The sequence below is a fragment of the Leopardus geoffroyi genome, chromosome B1 (genome assembly GCF_018350155.1).
Source record: "Leopardus geoffroyi isolate Oge1 chromosome B1, O.geoffroyi_Oge1_pat1.0, whole genome shotgun sequence".
Lineage (NCBI taxonomy): Eukaryota > Metazoa > Chordata > Mammalia > Carnivora > Felidae > Leopardus > Leopardus geoffroyi.
The window spans coordinates 203516655-203536199 of NC_059327.1; the positions used below are offsets into that span (position 1 = coordinate 203516655).

Below are 19545 nucleotides of genomic sequence, written 5' to 3' on the forward strand. Positions count from 1 at the left end.
GCGCGGGCCAGTGTGGCGGCCACCCCGCCTCCCCAGAGAGGCTCTCCACAAGCAAGCATGCCTCGTACAGCAGCGCGTGGTGTCATTTCCCTTTAATTCAGATATACAATGTTCGCGGAAGTTTAAAAAACTTAAACACACGTCGCTTGTCAGTCCTTCCCTCTCCTCTTGGGAGTGGACGGTCAGGTCCAGGCCAGGGCTCCGGGACGTGCCCCTCACAGCCTCGCTGGCTCCCAGCAGGCGGGGATGGAGGTGGCGGGGCGTCTCGAGCTCACAGCCGCGAGCACAAGGCAGCGTGCACGGACAGGCGGCCCCGCTTCGCCCAGAGCCAAGCCACTTGCTGCCGGTCGACGAGGCCACGGTCCTCCAGCGCCAGTGGCTGCCACCCAGTCTGCACCAGGAAACGGCAGTGACTGTCCAGGGCCAGGTGCTCCCAGAAGCGCTTGGGGGGAGGGGGTTCCTTCGACGCCATGAAAAGTGACAGGTGCACGGGGGAACAGGACCCCTGACCCCTCCAGGCCACTTTCACGGGTCACCGCCGTCTGAGCGGCCCACTCCCCGCTGAGGCCGCGCCCGGGCCGGCAGCACCAGCTGAGCCCTCCTGAGCTTGCCAGCGGGGCTGGGCGGCTCTCACACCGCTCCCCTGCCCCTGCCCATCGCCCCATAGACAGAACCGCCCCGCTGTCCCCCTGGTCGGTAGCCATGGCTTCGAGGGCTCACCACAGAGGGAAGGACAAACACCAAAGCGAGGATGTATGCTAGGAAGGACGCTCGTGGCATTGAGAGGAAATGGATTCCACTCCCCCCAAACCACAGAGCCCCCTGCAGCCGCCGTAGAAGGAAGCATTGCCTGCATGATGGCCGAGAGCAGTTACCACTGTTCAGAGTCTGTTCCGATGGAACCAGCAACAGGGCTCACCGCGGCTGCCCGGGAGAAGCCGCCCCCCGGCCCTGGGGACTTGGAAGTGACAGCCGGCAACGGAGGGGTGCCTGGGTACGGCAGGGGTCCTTTAAGAGGCAAGGCCTCGTGACGCTGCCCTCCGGGTGTCTGAAGGGATCAGCCTCGTTCATCCCCTGTGAAGGATCCATTTGCTGACAAAAACGTGATGGGGCAGGAGGCGCGGGCTCTGGCAGCTGGGGGTCACCTGCAGCCCTCAGTGGGGCGGTGGGGGAGGGAGGCACGTTTCTGGAGAAGACACGCTTAAGTGCATTCCCAAACAATTCTGCCCTGGTTTCGTTCAAGTCCATCCTGATATTATCAGCAGGAAAACAAAGACAGCCACCCCCCCCCCCCACTCCCCACAAACCTGCCAAATTGGTATTTTCAACAAAATTTGGATTGATGATATGATGGCTGCTTGCTATAGACTTCTAGCAAGCTGATAGAGTCCTAACTTCTTGTGCAGAGAGCTGGCCAGGTGGACCCTTTCCTCAGCAGGATTTTAATGAGCAATGACACCGCTCCCAGACACCTCCGTCACGCAGCCAACTCCACAGGGCACGTCTGAGAAACAGAACTTCTACAAAGAACTTACGCGGCCAGTCTCGTAGCCTTGCACGTCTGTGTATTGCGATTACAGACTCGCACATATGCACACACATACACACTCACCCGTGGCCAAAAGGACTTCACTCACTGACTCCTCTCCATCTCCCGAGCACACAGGCCCGTCTCTTGGGTGGCACCTGTGGCCAGAGCCGGGCTCCGGGCCCCTGTTAAGAACCAACTATTTCATGGCAATCAAGGCAAAGCCAGTTACGCTTCAGGCGAGCCCAGTGGCATGGACTCTAAGGGGAACAGTTCCAAACTTTACATTCACAGTGTTACTTCCTACAGACGTAAACTCCTCAGCAGGAACAGCATCAGGCCTGGGTGGTCCCATCTCCAAGCCGCCGAGGCGACAGGGGTGGGAGACAGCAGGTTCTGAGCACTTTCCTGCGCTCACACACGTTCCAGCCGACTTATGGGAAAAGGTAGGAGGAGAAATGGGAGCCCAGAGGGAGTGAGGGACAACGCTGACTTCCTTTCTGTTAAAGTGCCCTTATGGTCCTACGCATCAAACACGTGACCCAATTCTATCGCTCGTGCCCTGGCGCGGTGGGGCCTCTGCAGGGCCTGGTGGGAAAACCCCACACCCCAGTAGGCCCCAAACTGTTGTTGCAGGAAAGGGCAGGAAAGAAACAGAGCTCTGGGGCAGTGGGGGGGAGCTCGGGGGTCTCCAGGCCCTGCAGCTCGCTGTGTGGCCTGCAGTGGGACGTCAGGCCTACACTCAGACACAAGGGTCGCTAACCACATACCGAGACTCGTTCTCTTTCTTCTCTGAAGACTCTGGAAGATAGCTTCCAAATTATCTCCACTTACCACGTGAAATACCCAAAACGCTGTCTGCACTTAAACTCAAGACCAAACTGAGCAGCCTGGCATTCACCACATGACTGGCCTCCCTCTGGGGGCCGACGGCAAGCACAGCCCCACTTGTAGGCACTCGAGCTCCTAAGCCAAGGTCGACCCAAATGTCCAGGCCTCGTTTGTATTGAACGACTTGGCTGCTTTGGGGCTGGAAACAGAGCTGGTCCAGTGACTTGGGTCTGAGGGGCCATGGGCTGGCCAGTCGCTGCCCTACCCTGTCTCCTTCCTGCCCCTTCCCCCGAATGAGCCCCACCACGGCTCCAGGGGCATAGGTCTACACCCTCCCGGGCTGGAAGGAAGCCTAGCAGATGTGCTGAGTTGGAAAAGGGGCCAAGGAGCTGCTGGGGCCTTTCCCTAATGGTTGCCAAGAAGCCAAGCTTTGCTCATGACCAAGGCGTGCAGACAAATGTAGCTCCATCACACACCTGGGCCCTAACAACACAAGAGGGGCCACGTGGGAAGCAGATCCCGGCAGCGGCCAGACAGCCCTGGGCAGCCATCCTCGGCTTGGGGACAGGAGCTGGAGGGCACGAGGGCTGGAGACAGGCTGCCCGCACCCAGGCAGGCTGGCCTTGTCAGCTAGGTGCCGGCACGGCTGTCCTTCGCTGCTGAGTGGGGGCTCTGGAGCCGTCCTAAGGATGAGGGCACCGCGGGCAGGCACAGGACAGAGGAGTGGGCACTTTCCGGTCCCCAGCATGTGGCTGTGTGAATTATGATGCAGACGTCGGATCAGCAAACGTCTCTATGCTCTTATCAGACGTGAACGGCGTAAGGACGGACGGACGGAGCACGCCGCAGAGCCCACCGGCTGTTACAGGGGAGGACAAGGACCGGCTGGGGCGGCTCGGCGGGGGCTGTCACATGCAGCACAGACTTGCGATGCACATACTCTACGCGGGCATAAAAAGTTACCTTAAAATTAATCTCTTTACTGATATAATTAAATTTTCAATCCTGAGAAGAAAACAGAGAAAGGGAAGCACGGCGCTGGGGGTCGCGCTCCCAGCCCCCCACCCGCACACACCAGTGCTCGGTGAGGCCCGACCCCGGCTGAGCCGCGGAGAGCGCTCTCGAAAGCCTGATGGCGCCACCTTCTGCCTATGGGACAGCAGAGAGGCCGACAGCCAACCCGCAGGACCGAGGACATTCGTCCCAGACGCAAGAGCAACCACGAGCAGGCCGGGCAGCGGGAGGAGGGGACACCTGGGCGGCTGGCATGTGACACGAGTGCAGCACAGAGGGTTAGTGACACACAGCTGCTCCCGCTCCCCGCGAGGACTCGGGCGCGGCCCCACGCTGCTGCACGTGTTCCCCGCACGCAGCCTTGCCGCCAGGGAGCCCTTCTGCCACAGGGCAGAGACGGACACCGCCTGCCCGGCCACGGGGCCGCTCGAGGAGGGCCCGTGTGTGGAGCCACGCCGGCACGGGCAGGCCCCCGGGCTCTGCTGCTGCCCCACGTGGGCACTCAGCACGAGGCGACTTTGTGGACGTTCCGCAAACAAGTCAACAGTCGATGGTATGGGTTTCCCGGAGCCGCGACCACCTCGAACACGGACTGGAAGGCCCGGCGGTCCAGCTCCTCCTCTATCTGGTGTCTGTAAAAGTCTGTGGCCACCAGGCAGAAGAGGTTAACGTCCACTCGCTCCAGCTTGCCCATCCTGCTGATGACGTGGGGAAGGCTGGCAGGGGAGTTAAGGGAGCAAGGCTCGAGTGAGGGAAGAGCGGTGTCCCAGGTGCGCCTCCCCGTCCTCACCAGGCTGTCCTCGCCCGGCACAGGTCGGGGCCCAGGAGTCCCGAGAGCCACCGGAGCAGCGGCCGGCAGACCCGGGTGGCACGGCTGGAGCTGCCTCCCGCCTCAGCTCCCACCGGCTACGCGGGCAAGGCTGAAGGACACTGCCCTGCTCCGGCTGGGGGAGCTCCAGGGAGAGGGTGCTCCAGTCCACGGCACTTACCTGGCCCAGCTCCCTGCTCGGCGCCGGCCGCGGCCGCTCCCACAGGCCCCGTTCCCGCTCGGTGAGAGCAGAGCCATGCCCGCCCCCCGGCCCGGGCCCTCCCGGCAACACCGAGCGAGGCCGGCCGCCAGCAGCAGGACAGCCGTCTGCTCAGAGGCTCTGGTCTGTCTTGGGGGAAGGCTGCTGAAGGAGAACATCCCCTTTTGGCAGCCAGCGTTTTTGGGGGTGGGAACCAGATCTTCACTGAAGCCTTTCACCCGAGAGGATGACACGGGGCATGATGACAAGGAATAATGAGAAGCAGCATCAGCCACCACCCCAGCTGCACGGGGCCCTCGACTGGGGACTGGGCGGGAGGGAGGGAGGGAGGGAGGTCCACAGGGAGCTGGTGCCACCCTCCCACCCCCCCAGGCAGTCCTGGTCAGTGTGGCAAACGTTTCCTTATCAAGGCTGCACCCCCCCTCAGGCTTAAGGTATATGTCATTTTGACATCTGAGTTTCTGGCAAAGGCTAGGTTCCAAAAACTTTAACGGGAAGCATCAACCCAGACACAGACAGAAGAGACCACGGGACTGGTAAACGGGCCCCGGCCCGGACCCGGAAGGATACACGGCGGAGACCCAGGGGCTAGTAGAAGCACTGACGAAGAAGCAGGAGAGGCTCCACACAGCCATGGCCACCGGGCTCCTCTGGGTGAAGTTGGAGAGGGACAGCATGACCCAGTCCCGGACCATGGACGACTGCCCACTGCTGTGCAGGGTCTGGAAAACCTGAGAGGACGAGAGGCCCAGAGGGTCAGGGGCCACAGCTCTACCGAAGCAGGGGTGCTGGGTAAGGGGCGCTGCAGTTTGCAGGGTGAGGAGCGGGGCCCACCAGCACCCGCACCAGGTCAGCGCATCCACGTTAAAAGGCATTCGGTCTGGAAAGTCGGGGCTTCCCCTGGCCCGTGACCCCGTGCCCTCACCTTGTACACAACGGTGGCCATGAACTGTGGGTATGGCTGCTGGTTGGACAGAAATTCCCCAATGACTTTGTTCATGACATCCTGGGGTGGGAAGAAGTCATCTAAAAACTGAGGAAGGATCCGTGCCACCACTCTGGCTTCACAGGGGAATCCTTTCCTGACCCTAAAAGGAGGGGACACAGGTCAGAGTCTGGCCCCACCTCAAGAGGGCCTCATGTCTGATGCCAGCTGGGAGGCGCCCTGGGTCCCAGTATGTTACAAACATGTTGCAAACAGGCAACCCCCTCTTTACTGGCCTCACCAGGCACCTGCAGGTGAAGGCACGGCTCGCGGCTCCCCAACCCGTGTGTGGGCTGAGGCCTCAGAAAGGGGTGTCAAAGTCGTGTCAAGTTATAAGCAACAGGGGTTTGAGATGGTGACATTAGAGATAAAAAAAAGTTCATAAGGAGAACACCATCCACGTTCCGTTCCGTTTCCATCCATGTCCAAATGCTGTGGGTGTCTTCAGCACCCCGTTCTGATGCCAGACCTCTGCAGTCAGCAAGGACCCCTCTTACCTGACCCCTACGCGCACACTCTCCTGCTGATGCCCTCCACGCCCGCTGCCCCAGATACTACAGTGAGCACCTCGAGCGATGCCTTCTGGCCAGGTTCCTCCATTTGTGCCCACAGAGGAGCCATACGCCGCTGAAAAGTGCCGGAACGGCCCCAGAAACGGGGCCCGTGCCTCCTAGGCATGCCCAGACCCCCTGCCTGCATGCCAGCTCTGGCCCAGCAGGGGCGAGGCTGCTGCTCTGGACGACACCCACAATCAAAAGCTACCTCCCCTCAACTCAGTGTCCCCCCCGCCTGACGTCTGGAGAGTGACCACACTGCATGCCTGACAGCACTTGCTAAAATGTTGGTGTATTTTTGTTAGCACTGGGATGCAAGGTCCACGAAGGCAGGGACCCAAGTGTGGGCTCCCCTGCCCGTCACTCGGCTGTGGTCAGGCTCGACAGATCTGTGTGGAACAGAAGATGGCTATAGACACTCATTTTAAATTTCAACACAGAAACAGACTGCAATGCTTGGCTTTCCAGAACACCTCATGTGGACCGAGCGGACGCAGGGAAAGCCTTGGCTCAGCGTGCTCTTGTGAGAAAAAGCCAGAAGCCTCCTGCTGACTGGGCCAGAGGGACAGGCCAGGCTGAGTGGTGCAGAATGGGCCTCCCAAGGCTGCAGATGCATCACGTAGTCTGCATTGGGAGGCCTGGGGCAAGGCCTGGGGCAAAATGCAGGGTGCGGTCCTGGGGAAAGAGCCTGACAAGGTGCCCAACCCATTTTCCAGAGCTGGCAAACTGAGCCTCCTCTGGACACAAGTGCACACGGGGGGGGGGGGGGGGGGGGGGCAGGGATTAATTACCAAGCTCTCAGAGATACTTTCCTTTGCTGTTTAAATCTTTACCCCGGTCTACCGAGCACAACTCCTGCAAGCCGCTGTTAATGGTGCTCCGGGGCTGTGCTCCCCAGGCCCGGGGCGGGGAGCAGTGGGCGGGCGGGGGGGGGGCTGCGGGCCAAGCCTGCTTTGATGGTGAGGCTCCCCGCCCAAAGGCAGCAGTGTCCCACAGACATCTATCTCCATTACTGCTCAGAACTCCACGTGCCTGTCTGGTTCACATGCCCCACCCGATGCCTCCACACTGACAGGGGCTGCCCCCAACCTTCACAGGAGAGGGGCACCCCAAGCTCCCCGGTGCTGGGGCCCAAGGACTGGCCGCTCCCGCAGAGCCAAGTGAGGCGTGTGTGCAGTCAGGGGGAGAGCGGGGAAACCTCGGGCCACGGGGGCAGGGCTGAGAAGGGAGCAGGTGCGTGCGAAGGCAGCTGCTCCTGGCGAGCGTCCCAGGGCAGCTCAGGGCAAAGGCGGGCGTTTCTCACCTGTCAAAAAGAACGGACACACGCTCCATAGCCACGATCACGGACTCACTGTCCGGGGCGGCGGGGCTGGGGTCTGAGGTTCTGCCTGGGCTGATTTTCTCCTTCCCTGGAACAAATCATTGTGTACTGTTACTTGCTCTGAAGACCACGCCTTGAACCCACTAGGGAGTTCAACGAAGCCCGAGAGATCCTGTGAAATCAAGTGACAGGAGAGCTCAGCCGCCCAGGGCCTGGCCCCCACCGTGGGTCCATGGGGTGCAGTGGTCAGTCTGCAGACCTGCTCCCTGGGCTGGGCTCTGAAGCCTACACAGCAATGCGGCCTTGAGCCGGTAACCGCAAGCCCCTGCTCTAGAATCTTCCTGAAGTGCGGTGGGGTCGTGGGGTCTGTGTCCAAGAATGAACATGCATCTCGCTCACTTGGACAGCAGATCCGTACGGTCTGGAGTTCGGTGGCACTGAGCTGGCAGGCACAGGTGGGCCCGGGCCAGTCTCTGGGGCCCCGTACCCCACACCCCGCACCTGTGTACATGCAGGTGAGCATCAGGCCCAGGGCAGCCATGGCCCGGTGCGGGCTGTGCACGTTCACTCTGTCCACACTCAGCTTGACCAGGGACTCAGCATCCAGCCGGCACAGCTGTTCGGAGAGCAGAAGACGCTCCAGGCCCCGCAGGACGCAGTGGTAAATGATGGACGGAGTGGACTCCTCACTCCCGGACAGCATCACCCCACACATCTGAACACAAGGAAGACTTCTGGGTCAGGCCCCCGGTACCACCCGCAGGGGACAGAGCGCGCACACACGTCCGTTCCAGAGGAAGGCGCCCAAGGCCGCTCACCTGAATTACTGACGCAGAGAATTCTGGGCCTACGTCCAGGGGATAGTTCTCAATCAGGTAGAAGGCGGTGGCACACATCACCAGCACGTGCTGTTGGCTATGAACATTCACGCAGCTGAAACCAGGAGATACGGGCCGGTGTGACGGTGCGTGTTATGTCGCCAGGAGCTCCGCCCCCGTCCCCACGGAAGGGGGCCCACCTGGGCCCCAGGACCTGGTGTACGACCCCGCCCTTCCCCCGGTCCACGCCAAGACCCCCACGCAGCCACTGCCACTCACTGGGCTGCCCCTTTGAGGTTGGACAGGAGGTAGTCGCTGATGACAGGGACAAGCTGCTTCGCTGTCTCGTCCAGGAGGTCACACTCCAGCACGTAGAGGGCGCCATGCAGGGCCCCGACCCTGCTGGGCAGGTGGCTGCTCCTCAGTGTGCTCTCCAGCAGCCGGCTGACGGGCTCGGCCACGGCCTTGTCCTAGAGCACAGGCACAGGAGTAGAGGCTTGCCCACGACGGATCGGGAGAGGCCAACGAGGGGCTGACCTAAGCTACAGAGGAAGACTGGGTGCAGGAGCTCCGGCAGCAGGCCCCCCAGAGGCCCCTGAGTGGGCGTCCGGGCACCCGGCTGGCGGGAGCGTCCCCGGCTCCCCCGCTGACCAGAGCAGCCCCTGTGCCTCACCTGGTCACGCCAATGCCGTGTCCGTGGCGACACCTTCCTCCTGGGGGCCTGCGGTTTGGGCCGCGCCAGGGAGAGCGGCCCGAGGGACCGGCCGCCGGAGGGAGCCCTGCTCTGTGTCTCTAATGCGCTCCCCTGGCGGCCGAGACCCCACACGTGTTGTCACAACGCGCCCCACCTGATGCCCCGGGAGAGGATGCTGGCAGCTGGCACCTGCTTCCTCGGGACCTGCCCCCCCTCCCCCCCTTTACCCTGTGCCGATTGTGCTCGATTTCACCGGGGCAAATCCCAGCCATGAGTATATGTGAATCCTCCCAGAAAAAACGCAGGGTGGTCTTGGGGACCCCTGACGGTAGTCTGCACTGACCTGCACCAAAATACCACCCGTGGCCATTAGCACCCTCGACACAGTAGGGCGCAGCGGAACCCTCGCGCTCCATGCCACATGCCTCCCTCAAGACGCTCCTTTTAGAGAAGAGGCAGCCACAGGAAACGGTGTGGAAGTGGGGGTGACCCGAGGCCTCCACAAGCCACCCCACTTCGGAAAGGTGGCTACTGGCACCTGAGGGTCCCTGCAGCCCCCGCCAAGAGCAGACGCACACGCACCACGGCGGTGCGACGCCTTCCTAAGGACGGTTCTGCCGTGCATCCAGCCCCTGCACCGTCTGGAAGCACCGCCAGGACGTGCAGCGAGGGACGCACACTTCCTGACACCATGTAAGTGTCTCAGGAGGAAAAGACAAGCTTTGGAGCGCGGCTGCCTGCACAGAGGCCCATGCATGCACGTCAGGGTGGGGAGTCTGTGTCCATGCAGCAAGTCTTGCCTTAGGGTCTTCTTAGAAAATGATGATTGTTTATTGATTTACTGACAACACAACATTTGTCTAGGGGGACCTGGGCCTGAGCACAAAAACACAATTACCATGAAAACGAACCCAGCAGCTGAAATCCCCCACAAAGACAAAAGGACCCCTTCAACTCCAGCTGCTTTGACATGTCTCTCGACGCCCGGAGGGCACACACTTTGAAGTGATGTGCTCACAGAAGGCAGGCCAACGGATTCATTGTTTCTGTTCCCTGATGGTGGCACCAGGGCTCTGGCCACCCAGGATGGATGATACCTGCCTGGGCGCTTCGGGTCAGAGGGATGAATTCTACAGGGGAGCCAAGCCAGGAAGGGGCTAGAGTCAGGGCTCTGGGCCACAGACGTGGACTCAGACCTCTGCCATGTCCCATGTGACCTGGTCTCAGCTTCCTGGGGCCCAGATGAAACAAGAGCTCACCTTTGTGAGACTGGGCGAGGAGACCTGTTCTTGTGGTCACTGTCAGGACAGACAGGACTGAGCGGGAACACAGGGGAGGCAGAGGGACAGCACCACCGCGCCCCACACAGGGACCCAAGCCCCTGGCCGTGGCAGCCCCCACATGCTTGGTGGATGAACGAGTCTCCACCACCAACGTAAAGATGGGACTCCAGGAAACAGGGAGCAGAGGCCCCACAGATCCCGGGTAAAGGCTACGTAGCAAAGAGCAAGCACACGCCAAACCCGCACAGCCTGGAGTCCAGCTGTTTCCTTCTAACGGCGGAGGTTCTGTCCTTCCCTACGCTGACCAGAGCAGGCCCCGTGCAAACGCCTTCATGTGCTCACATCACGTCCAGTTAGCCTGGACCGCGTGGTGACAGACGCACAGAAAAACAGGTGCATGCCGTGCCGGCTGAGCTCTGATGGACTGGGCACAGAATAAGGAAGAACGCAAAAGCAGGCAGTCTGCCCTCCCGCTAATGACAGACAATGGCATCCGGACATGGGGGACAAATGCAGGGTTTCTGGGGTAAAATGGCCCCCGGGAGGGAGGTCTGTTGGCGGGAAGCACGGGAGCCGGCAGCTCTTCAGCAAAGGGGCGTGGGGGGGGGGCGTGGGCAACTGAGGAGGAGGGGCCGGTCGTGTTCGCGCTACCCACACCGTGATGACCCAGAGCCAAGGGGTACAAGAGCCCTAAACCAAGGCTCGCCCTCCATAACACGCTTCACGGTGACCTACAGAAAGGCAGGGATGTTAGAACCGAGTTCTCCCACTCTCCTTCCGGGTCAGGCCTTCCAAGGCCGAGGCTCCCTACAGCCACAACATGCAGCCAGTACGAGGTGGCCTCCGCACCGCCTGGGGCTTACCATTCCGAGGACGGCAGCCGCCTTGCAGGTGGCAGGCACCAGGTACTGAATGAGAATCTCGTCTTCTGCAGGGTGCGCCCTCCTCAGCTCGGTCAGCGTCAGATACATCATCTCAAACTGGGTGCGCTCAGTGAACAAGTCTGAGACCACTAGGAGCTGGGGACGCAGAGCATTCAGACAGGAAGTAAGCCACAAAGTCCAAAATACATGTGCCAACATCCCCGAGACATTTAAATGTGGGAACTGACAGGGGCCCTGACTGGGGACGTACAGTCCAATGGGAACAGGTAACGTGAAGAGCGGGCCACCCAATAACTTCTCCAAATCCCCCTGCATCTGTGCGGCCCACCGAGGGCGAGCACCCGGATCTTAGTCACGACCGCGGCGGAAGCGCTGAGAAGCTCTCTAGCTGTTATTCTGCAAGATACTAGGTCTCTGGCAGCAGAGGGGACGGGCTCTCCAAAGCCCTGGGACAGAGGAAGGGGCAGCTGTTTCAGGAACAAAAGCTGGGCAACTCAGTCTCCCCAAAATGTTCAGTTCTCTGTTGTTCACCTCTTCACATGACACCACCTACGCATAAGCGTCACTGAGGCGAGTGCGTGTCTGCTCTTTAGGGACGCTGCGCCTCCTCAGAGGCCCCGGAGGACAGCGGGGCTCAGCAAGTCGCCACAGCAGCCCTTCTGAAGGTGGACGTGGTGGACCCTGGAGGACCTCCCGGGTTTCTCAAGGTCAGAACCACTTTTGTGGTAACATCAAGACCCTTATCCGCCTTTTCACCTCTGTTCTCCTCTGACCACAGGGCGGTGTTTTCTCAAAGTCCTTTTGTATCACTATCGGGCTGAATGCAGAGCAGATAGCCTGGAGCCTGCTTCAGATTCTGTGTCTCCTCTCTCTGCCCCTCCCTGGCTCAATCTCTCTCTCAAAATTAAATAAACATGTAAAAAAACAAAACAAAAAAACAAAAAAACCCAAAAAACCCCAAACCTCAAAAATTATCAGTTATTTCAAATGGATTAATAACTTACAAAAAGGCCTTTATTACAGGTGCTTGTAATTTATTGATTAAAAAAATCAAACTGTAAACTTTTATTACAAATTAAAAATGAAATTCTTAAAACTCTCAACTTGACCAAATGGAAAATAACTTAAGAGCCTTGGAAGGTGAGAACTGAGAACAGCCAGGCTCAAAACTCCCGCCTGCAGGTACCGGGCAGAGGTGCCACCGAGGCCTAGGTGAGGGAAACCCGTGCCGCAGAGACCGCGCAGATGGTTGGCGGTAGGGGGTCAATGGGCAGGAAACAGGGACCCAGGGTCTTCAGGTTCAGACTCCTGCTTGCTTCTCGCCAGACGATGGTAAAAACGCTGATGCGGCATCTCACGAGGAGCCGTTTGCAAGCCCCACAGATTTCACTTCCGGCACCGTCAACACTGACGGGTGTAACCCACTCTCTGGGGTCCCCGTGCGTGCGGCAGCCTTGGTCCGCAGCTGATGACGGCTCCACACCGGAGCCTCTCAAAGGGGGTGTGGTGGTGGCACTGTGTGCACAACTCTCTTCTGACAAACCCGACATTTAAGAAACAGACCCTTGTGGAGACAAACGTGGCTATGTCACGTGGCCTCGAGAACCGTGGTACGATGGGACACTCCTACACTACTTCCACTGTACCGAAAAGGGCATCGATGGGCCACGGATTGGAAAATCGGAGACGGCCGCTCCACTGGCTGGAGAGCTGCTACAGGATCATCCTGCATCTGTGAGACCCCGAGAGTTCCTTCCCGGGTTCCCAGAGACCGCAAACTCTGCGTGAGCGTGCAGCGTCCCTACTGGTGCGTACGTGCGAACACCCGTGTCTGCGCGTGTGCCGTCACGAGCCCCGTGCGCGTGTGCAGGGGCAACGGGGGAGGCAGACTTACAGATCGGACCACTTCGCTGATCAGGATGATGGGGGTCCTTCTGGCTGACCCTGACGGCAGGATCCAGCGACTATACAATTCAAGCAAAAACTGGGAACAGGAATGGATGTCGACTCCAGCCCGGTGCTTCCTGCAGAGTACGCAAGATGAGAGGCCCGTTTCAAGGGGTGCCCCGATCACATCAAATGACTGATGGGAAATTTCAAATCGCTTGAAATGAACGGCAGATAAGAAACCTGGAGTTGACCGGCGATGTGGGTGGTGATGCAGACGCGGGGACGTCGGCCTCCTCCTCCTCCTCCTCCTCCCACTCTTCCTCTCTCAGGGGCGTGATGCTGTTCCCCAGCCACACGGAGTGAATGGACACCTTCAGGAGACAAGGACACGGGGCTCAGTGGTCAGGGCACAGGTGTCGGTCCCCTGAGCTGCAGACCCCCATGCCCTTCCGGTGCTTGTTCTGGGGATGGCGGCAGCAGTGCTGGGAACAGGAGTCGATCCGTCCACCGGGGTGCCCCTCTCCCCCCCCCCGCCCCCCGGCAGGGCAGCGTGCTCCCACGTGTGCTCTGTTCACGAGGGGGCCCTCCGGCACATGGCATGGCATCCACAGTGCCAGCGAGCGTGTGCTGCATTCCCACCACCATCCGGGACACCGGCCCCAATTCCCACTCTGCACGGACAGCCATCTCCCCTTCCGACCCCACCCGCCATGGGGGACTGGCAACAGGAGGGCAGGCTGGAGGTGGCCACTATAGACGGACTAGGGGCTACAAAGCCTCAAGCAATCTTCAAGCTCTGAGAGAGGGTGGCCCCCCTGCTCCCCTCATTCCCCAACAGCCAGTGATGGTTCAGCGTGGAGGGATTCGGGAGCCAACTGGCCTGTTAGCAGGGCAGGGTGGGTTCAGGGCTCAGCCCCAGGTAAACGCACTACACTCAATTCTCGGCGGCTAGACGTGAACACAGGTGCTGAAGAAAGGACCCAGCCGGGCAAACATCAGTGTACCAGAATAAGGCCAGGCGCCACCCCAAGAGCCCACGTTGCTCACTCATAGCCTGCTCCTCAGAAACACTCCCGTAGAAATGACACTGAGCTCCATCACCTCGACTTGTCTCAAGGACAGAAGCTTCTCTGCAGGGACAGAGCTCGGACGGCCTGCCTGTGACTCCTTGATCATAGAGGAACGTGTGTGGGCAGGAAAGGGTGGGACAGAGCAGGCCTGGGGTCTCTGCTGCAAGCCTGTGCCCTGAAGGGACGGGGCTGCCCTCGGGACAGACCAGTATTTCCAAATCCTGCTCTGACCAGTGTCCTCCGCGACAACAGCTAACAAGAAAACAGTCCCGCATACCTGCTAAGTAACCCAGTGAGGTTTGAGAGGACACGGTGTGGACAGAGCAGCCATCAGGCTGCCACACCGAGTCCTTCCGCCCAGCACACACCCCCTCACAGCTCCAGGGGCCACGTCCCTGTTCCCCAGCTCCTCCAACCTCACTGTCATATGCGTGACTGTCCTGTTTTTCTGACGGGAAAACCGAGTATAGTTCAAGGTGATCCACCCAGTAAGCTGTCACCTGGGGCCCAGAGCCAGCCCATCCGCCACACTGCACTATGGGACCACACTTCCCTCTGAGCTGGCAGCTGGGACACTCGTGGCGAAACTGGTGGCCCATCAGAACACGGGCCCCTCTCTGTGTTCGCCCCACCCGTGCTGCTCTCGCCTGTGTGATGCCCCGGACCCAAGTCTAACTCACACCATCTCGCTACCTTTGCACATGCTTACACCAGTACGTGCACAAGACCCTTTAAGTCCTCCTTGGAGTAGAGCATATAGGAACAAATAAAAGAAAAACGCTCCTTTTATTTAAAAACCACACGTAACTTTTCCTCTGGATGTACTAAATGGCCCGGATCCAAGGCTGACAAGGGACGGCGAGGAGAGCTGGGGGACGTGACCGGCCACGCGGGTGTGACTGACCTGGCCGAGCTTGTAGCTCATGTTCCCCAGCTCCCGCTCAGGGTTGATCTGCAGCAGAAGCTTGTCGTGGCCGATGAGGGCACCTACGGGCGAGAACACCGTGAATGCTGCCCCGCGTGGCGTCGGCCCGGCAGCGCCTGCCCAGACCCGCTGGCAGGATGGCACAGCTCTGCAGAGCCCGGAGGGTCTCTGGGGTTTTCTCTGCCATTTTATAACCCATTGAGCTGGGAGAGCCAGGGGGGCAATGGTGAATGATCACTTTTTCTCTGTAACAAACCAGCTTAGGACTCTGCAGGGGAACTGGTTGGGGCCTGAGCTGCAAAAACCAGTTAGCAGCTGCAGATGGTGAGACGGCCCAGCAGGCGGGCACTCTGCTCTGGGGGCCAGACCATGTCAGTGGGCAACACTTCCCAGGACCCTGCTTTGGTGCCCAGGCTGTCCAACTGTGCCCACCAGAGTGGGGTGCAGGCAGAAGCCCCTACTCAACCGACCCACCTTTTCCACAATAGTCTTTTACGCCCTCCACACCCCAGAACAAACGACCCCTGCCCCTGGCTAACCCCTAGTTAACCCTTTGCCAGATCGAGCATCAACACGCCGTCTCCCAAGAGGCTTCCCGTGCCCCCTGCCCTGGCAGCACGTGCTCTGCTCAGGGCTCCTGGAGCGCTGGCACTCCTCCTGGCACCTACTCTCTCCTGCTTCCTGTGACACCGGGTGAGGCCACTTCTTTCTCCTGGTGGGCATAATCCTCACTGGATCTATGGCCATCCAAGCTCACGATCCTGACTTTAATTCAATGCCCCGGTAAGTACACTTCTACACAGAACGTTTTCTGGATAAAGCGTTTAAGGTGCTTAAAATCGCACGATCTAACAATCCCTAAAATAAACTAGGGGATCAGAAAAACGCTGCGCTAAAATATTATTTTTCAACAGAAAACGTGTGCACACAAAATTCTCGTCTTGCAACCCAGGGTGACAAACTCGAGCGCCCATTTCAGGGGCAGGCACACAGCCTGCGGTGCAGACAAAGCAGGTGCAGCGCTGGGGAGGGGACGGCAGCCGGGGACGGAGAGCTTGGGCTCAGGGGCGCCCGGCCCCAAGGGGCTCTCAGAGAGTGCGGCCTGCCCTTGCCACGGTGCTCTCTCCCAAGAAGCTGGAGGTTCACGGGAATCACTGATGGACTCTGATTTTTCATGTAAGTGACCAGTTCTGCTTCCAATGGCCTGACTAGGGAGAGACACGACTCCAGTTCAGGACCAGACTCGAGCTCCGCAAGGCTGATAAAATTCCCTGGTCCTGAGCAACACTCGTGGTCATGAATTAGGGCAGCACGTTTAGTATCGCAGCCTCCTCTTTAGTATTTCAGGCACATTCTCATCCCGGCCCAGGGACGAATGGCCTGTCCTCCCACAGGTACCTGTAGTAGCTGGAGAGAGAGAAGGGACGGGGTCCCACGCTTGGTACAAGTGATGGGTGGCGACATTCTCTCTCTTCGAAACCATTGCTTGGATTTCTTGCTCCACAATTCCTCTGATAATGCTCAGCTTCCTCCCAAACCTGAAGTTCAGAACAAAGGTTAAAAACAGTATTTTCCTTCCATCGAAACCTCAAAAGCCAAAAACCTCAGGGCTTCCTCCAGCTTTGCCTAAAGGAAACACAGGCACCGATACAGCAAATGGCACTTCCTTTGAGGCGATTCCTGTCCACGTGCCCTGGGCTAGCCCTCGCTCTGCCAGAGTCCGTCCTGAACACTCAGGCCTCACTGCCACGGGTCACCAGATCACCTCTGGATTTGCACCTCTCGCAGCAAGCAACACGCACAAGTGTTGTGTTTGTAATTCTGGCAACAAGGGCAAGGGCCCGGGGAGGAGGTGTCGGTCACTCTGTGTGCCTCACTGGCCTTACCTGGTGTCGAGAGCTTTCAGGGGCTTGTTCCGGGGCTGCTGCTCCAGGCAGCTCACGGCCGGGTTGCCGGCCACGGGCACAGTCATCGCACTCAGCACCAGTGAGGTGATGGCCTGCACGGCCAGGACGTTGATCTGGGTCCTCTCCGTGTCCTCCTAGAAGGAGAGTCCACGCTTTACCAAGTCACGAGCGGCCAGACACCCACCTGCCCACAGAGCCTGGAGGCCATGGTTCTCAGGCCACGTGGTCTTGCGGGGAAGAGCCCCGAGCGCTAGGGGCACACACCTCCCAGCAAGGGTCCTGTTTTGTCTGCCCTGATGCCGCAGCCTACACGCATCTGTGACTTGAAACGAATCTAATGGGCAAATGTCCACCTTTCAAAACAAGGTCTCTTATAGATACAAATCTCCAAACACAAATTACTTTTTAAGAAATTGCCCTGGGGGCGCCTGGGTGGCGCAGTTGGTTAAGCGTCCGACTTCGGCTCAGGTCATGATCTCACGGTTCATGAGCTCGAGCCCCACACTGGGCTCTGTGCTGACAGCCCAGGGCCTGGAGCCTGCTTCAGATTCTGGGTCTCCCTCCCTCTCTCTGCCCCTCCCCAGCTTGTGCTCTGTCTCTCAAAAATAAATAAATGTTAAAAAAAAAAACAAAAAAAAACGACAATCTGGATTTCTGACATATGTCTACTCTTGGAACATTCATTTCCACAAGTTTGTACCACACCTTCTAGCAGAATTAGGGACTCCTATCCCATGACTTTCAATATCTCAGGCTTTGCCTTATCAGAACATGGCTTTTGCTAACATTATAGTAACATAAGGTCCCCTGACATTCCAAGACGCTTGATAAATCTCTGCAAATGACGCAGGTACACATGCGTACATGGTCTTTATAACGAGCCTTTTCATTCGATTCAACCTCCACACTGCACCTGAATACTGATAAACAGAACGCACAAATATTTTCGAGACAGGGTGTAACCTTTCTGACCCTTAACATGTAATGCACTACGATGAACTGTACTCCATCCACTGGGAACCCAGGCCACTCAGACTTGGGGGGGGGGGGTGCTCCTGTTGTGCAACAACAGTCTAGTATGAACTGGCTAGTCTTCTACAAACAAGACCAAGAAAACGAGCGTGCAGCCCTTCTTTAGGCCACCACAAACAACCATCAGCTGTTGTAACTGCCCGTGTGCCAACCAGTGGACGCATGGGCCTGCACGCAGCCTTACTTCTGGCGGGCTCTCCTCCTGCTCCATCACGAGGGGCTGAGTCACCAGGACACCGAGGAGGGTGGCCCACGTTTCCTCAAACTGGGTGCGGCTGGTCCACCCTAGGAATGTAAACGTCGCGTGAGACGGAGGGTTACCCGCTCCCCGAACTCCTAGATGTGAAGGGGCAGCTGGGCCTGACCAGACGCTGCCCTGGGGCACCACATACAGCAGCCCCCTTGCCGCGCACGCCAATTCCAAAATGCCGCCACACTGCCAGCTCCACGCCACCAGCGAGGACACGGAGGCACACGTCTGAGGCCACGCAAGCAAGCGGCACGGGAGGAGTTCAGCCCAGGCACCCTCTCGGCCCTCCGCTGTGGAGATGTGGGGACGTCCCAGCAGGCTACCCTGGTCGGATTCAGAACTGCTTCTGCCCTGCTTACAGAGGGCTGACAAGTCTTCCACAAAGTCAGACCACCGCCCTGGGCCACGGGCTGCGTAACCCTGTACGAACAGCAGACCGCTAACCGCACGCTGGGAGTGGGTGAAGTGCATACTCTGCGAAGTCCGTCTCAATAAAGCTGCTCAAACTGAAAACGTAAAAGCAATGGTTGCTCTGACCCCATCTCAGAAGAGCGGCAGATTAAAAAAGGATGGAACGTTGCCAGGGCACCGCATCTGGCGGGCCGCCCACAAGCAGCCTCGCCACCGGCGGCCCTCACGGAGCGTGTGAGGAGTGCTCGTGTCCGAGAACCGAGCGCTGCCTGTTCCCGCTCGTGACCTGCCAGGTGGGGGTGGCCGTGCCACTGGTGTCAGGGCCACAAGTGACGGGGAGGGGGTGCTGAGGGCAGGACAACCGGAGCATCAACCTTCAGGATCCCCTTGGTAGAAGTGGACACAGAGGGAGACGGAGCGACTCAGATGGGGAGCGGATGCAGACAGCCTGACCTGGTGAGGCTGCTGGAGATACGGAGGCCTACGCCATTGATTTACGGGAAAAGAACAGGAAGCACACAGAAAAAGGCACGAGCAAAGGCCACATCAGGAAGAGACCGTGGAGCTGTCCGGGGTCTGAGTGACGATTCAGGCACGAAGATGCCTGGGTGAGAAAAGGAACGGATGTCACACAGGGTGGCCAGGAGGCTGCCTGGTAACCACCTCCAAGGAGAGGAAAGAAACCAAGCTTCCCAAGGCTCTGGTCTTGGGTCACCGCTGGGTTTCACTCTGGACAGGGTCATGAACTGTCTGCTTCACTAAAAGCAAAAGTAGACGCGAGAGGGTGTCGGCTGCCTGAACCTTCTGGGATCAGAAGCAGCACAAAATGTGTAGAAGCCGGAGACAAAGGGCGGGCCCATCGTGCAAGCAGAGGTCCACACCCGCCTCACAAGACAAACACTCCAGATCTACCAACTACGACCCTCCCACCAGACCACACGTCGAGCCACACAACGGGGACAAAAACACCGTAACTTCCACCGTGCTGCAGAAAGCGGGCAGGAACCCTGACCCGGAAAGTACTGATACGATTTACTGAGTTTCTAGGAGTGTCTCTCTTAGTTTCTGAATCCGTTGTGACACTGTGGATGACAAAGCCAGGGGTCCCGGAGGTGGAGGT

General features: G+C 59.0%; 1 protein-coding gene across 3 annotated transcripts in view; it reads right to left on the bottom strand.

Moving 5' to 3' along the window:
* Positions 1-76: 76 nt before the first annotated feature.
* HTT (huntingtin) overlaps positions 77-19545 on the bottom strand; it is a 151533-nt gene continuing 132064 nt past the window's right edge. For 2 of the 3 annotated variants that reach the window (XM_045474724.1, XM_045474725.1), the window contains 14 exons: positions 17949-18049; positions 16712-16866; positions 16224-16363; positions 14805-14887; positions 13071-13201; positions 12835-12964; positions 10920-11075; positions 8359-8549; positions 8080-8194; positions 7763-7976; positions 7244-7349; positions 5327-5489; positions 4972-5132; positions 77-4089 (listed from right to left, as the gene is read on the bottom strand). In XM_045474724.1, coding sequence (XP_045330680.1) covers positions 3876-4089; positions 4972-5132; positions 5327-5489; positions 7244-7349; positions 7763-7976; positions 8080-8194; positions 8359-8549; positions 10920-11075; positions 12835-12964; positions 13071-13201; positions 14805-14887; positions 16224-16363; positions 16712-16866; positions 17949-18049 — 2060 coding nt within the window. In that variant the 3' untranslated portion in view covers positions 77-3875. Of the gene's footprint in view, positions 4090-4971; positions 5133-5326; positions 5490-7243; positions 7350-7762; positions 7977-8079; positions 8195-8358; positions 8550-9585; positions 10788-10919; positions 11076-12834; positions 12965-13070; positions 13202-14804; positions 14888-16223; positions 16364-16711; positions 16867-17948; positions 18050-19545 lie in introns of those variants that run through there. The other variant, XM_045474726.1, reaches the window with a different exon arrangement.